At 44.7% G+C, this 2,717-nt stretch overlaps 1 protein-coding gene across 1 annotated transcript in view; it reads right to left on the reverse strand.

Moving 5' to 3' along the window:
- Positions 1-1,403: 1,403 nt before the first annotated feature.
- The window catches only part of NHLH2 (nescient helix-loop-helix 2), a 3,924-nt gene continuing 2,610 nt past the window's right edge, over positions 1,404-2,717 (reverse strand). Inside the window, exon 3 of the mRNA XM_039718008.1 lies at positions 1,404-2,717. This exon is cut by the window's right edge and continues 206 nt beyond it. Within this exon, the coding sequence (XP_039573942.1) occupies positions 2,451-2,717 (267 nt within the window). The 3' untranslated portion in view covers positions 1,404-2,450.

Here is a 2,717-nt window from a genome sequence, read left to right on the forward strand (position 1 = left end):
CCCCCACACGGGGAAGTGAGGCCAGGGGGAATGTGGGGTTGACACCTACAACTGCCAGTGACTGCAGCCATCTTACTTTACAGTCAGGTGTGGCAGAGCACTCCCTTCCCCTAAAACATGCATTCCCAATGGTCAAGAAGGAAATAATATGTTTATCTTTTCATTAACAAAGTCCTCCCAAATGCTGGTAGTATAAAGGCTTTTTGGATGACAGGATTTATAATATCACTCAGGCAATTACATCAAACTCAACACAGCGCCCTGATATTGAACCTAAGAAACAAACCTGTCCCAAAGGAAGCCAACTTCAAAGTTGGTGGAGTTATTTCAACCCTGAAATGCAGGATATGAAACCTGTCCATTGAGCTACCAAACCAGTGTGTGCTCCCTTGGGACATGGCAAGCATGTATTTGTAGGAAATGGAATTAACAGTCTCTCTGACAGGTTTTCTGCATGGAGCTTTTCAGCTGGTCAAGACCACACTTAATTAAATCGCTGTGCAAAGTGTCAGCCATAAAAATGGGGTAGAGGGGAGGGTTTTATCTCTCCAGCAAGAATGGATGATGCCACCAGAGTCAATGGCAGTATTCAAATTACAGGTAAAATTAACCCCTTGTGGTAAATGAGGAAAGGGTTTAATAATAAGGGTTTAATAATAAGGGTTTAATAAATGAGACAGTCTCACATTACTCAGGTAATAACCTGTCTGCCATTGAGTCTGTATCTGTTCCATGTTTTAAATGACAAGATTTGGCAATTGAAGCCTTGTATGAAAGATTATGTTGAGGTTTTCTAAAGTAGGGAAAGGGCACAAGATTTTTCTTCAGTTTCAGGAGAATAAGACCTGGCCAGAGAGGGATCAAAGCTGAATTTAAACAAGAAAAGAAAACCCAGTGCACTCAGGCAGGATGCAACACATATATTTGAGCGGCAAAGCCAGATATTTCAAGGAGTGAGGAAGAAAAACAGGTGCTTGCAAGCATTGGATTGGACTGTACAACTTGAACTTTGTAACATGTGACCAGATGCCAGTCATGATGAGACTGGGAGAAAGTGACAGCAAAGGTTCTGTGTCTCCCTTGCAGTTGGGCAGGGCAGCCAGCTGAGAGCAGCTGGAGCAGGGGAGCTGTGATGGAGGGACTGCAGTCCGAATCTCCCTAGGAAGAGGCAGGTAACCTGTTGAAGCTTCCCACGCCCGACTTGAGAAGCCTTTGCAATCCTTATTCATAAGGACATCTCATGCCTGTCTTACAGAAGGACCAACAGGGAAGAATAATTAGGAAAAAACAGCTTTTATTTGATACTTTTATTTATATGCAAAACAGCTCACCATTCATGAGAGATATGAAAAACGCATCAGATAGAAACCAGATTTATCTATTTTCACTACAAAATATTGCATTATATAAAGCAACATAGACACACAAAAAAACCCTGAAAAAGACTAAAATCTTTGGATAGCAGATGTGGTTTTTTTCTTTTTCTCTTTTGTTCCCTAAAATGCGCTTCTTGTTTTAAGAGATTCACAGCAAAGAACATGAAACATTTTCAGGTTATAGAATCTTTTTGGTTGTCACAAAGGAAAGCAGTCCTGGATTTACTTTTCTTTCTTTTTTTTTCTTTTTTTTTTAGGAAAAAATGTCCTTTCCTAAAAATATACCACACACATACACACCCACGCTCACTCCCACACACATGCATGTGTACACACACGCACATATACACCCACAAAGAAACTACTTCCCTTATAAACGATTTGCAAAGTACTTTTCAGACGCAACTATAGATCAGAATAACAACAAGTTTTTTAAAAAAAACCTCTCCTAGTTAAGTGCTAGTGGTTGTTGATCCCACACAAGGAAAGAAAGAAAAACGGTCAAGAACAAATGCCTTGATATATATAAAATATACTTATAAACAAGGAGGGAGGGGAGGTTTGTGGTACACAAGTGCAATATAATTGGAGGGGAAAAATAAATTATAAAGAAAATAAAATGAACACTGTATTGATCCCAACAAACACTCATAAAGTCAAACATAATATTCCACAGGAGAAAGTGTAAACACCCGACTATAGAAACCAATTGGCACAAAGTATCCAAAGTAAAATTGCCACCACTCTGAAAAATAAATAAATCTTGAAAAAAATAAATTGTCAACTCCTTCTACCATAAATAAAAAATAGTTATTTTTAACTGCACCCATGGGTCACACGTTTAAGGTCACAAGTAGATGTTTTTGGATATATATAAAGGGGCACTTGACAGCCTGAAGAGACAATCCGGTTTTACGCTTCTCTTCGCAAAGCGGGCTCTCGGCCGGGCGGGAGCCCTGCGGGGGGAGCACAAGCAGCGGGACCCCCGCCCGCCCCGGGGAAGGCGCTGCCCGCCGCGGCCGGACCCGGGCCGACGGGACTGGGGGTCCCGGGGCTGCGGGCGTCCGCCGGGCGCTACACGTCCAGCACGTGGTTGAGATAGGAGATGTAGCAGATGGCGAGGCGCAGGATCTCGATCTTGGAGAGCTTCTTGTCGGGGGGCAGGGTGGGCAGCAGCTTGCGCAGCTCGGCGAAGGCCAGGTTGAAGGCCTCCACGCGGATCCGCTCACGCGTGGCGTGGGCCGAGCGGTACTTGGCCGTGGCGCGGCGCCGCCGGCGCTTCTCCTCCCGGCTCAGCGGCGGCGGGTGCAGCCCGGGCCGGCCCCCGCCGCGGCCCTCCCC

This window comes from Passer montanus, unplaced genomic scaffold (genome assembly GCF_014805655.1).
Source record: "Passer montanus isolate IOZ18808 unplaced genomic scaffold, ASM1480565v1 scaffold39, whole genome shotgun sequence".
NCBI lineage: Eukaryota > Metazoa > Chordata > Aves > Passeriformes > Passeridae > Passer > Passer montanus.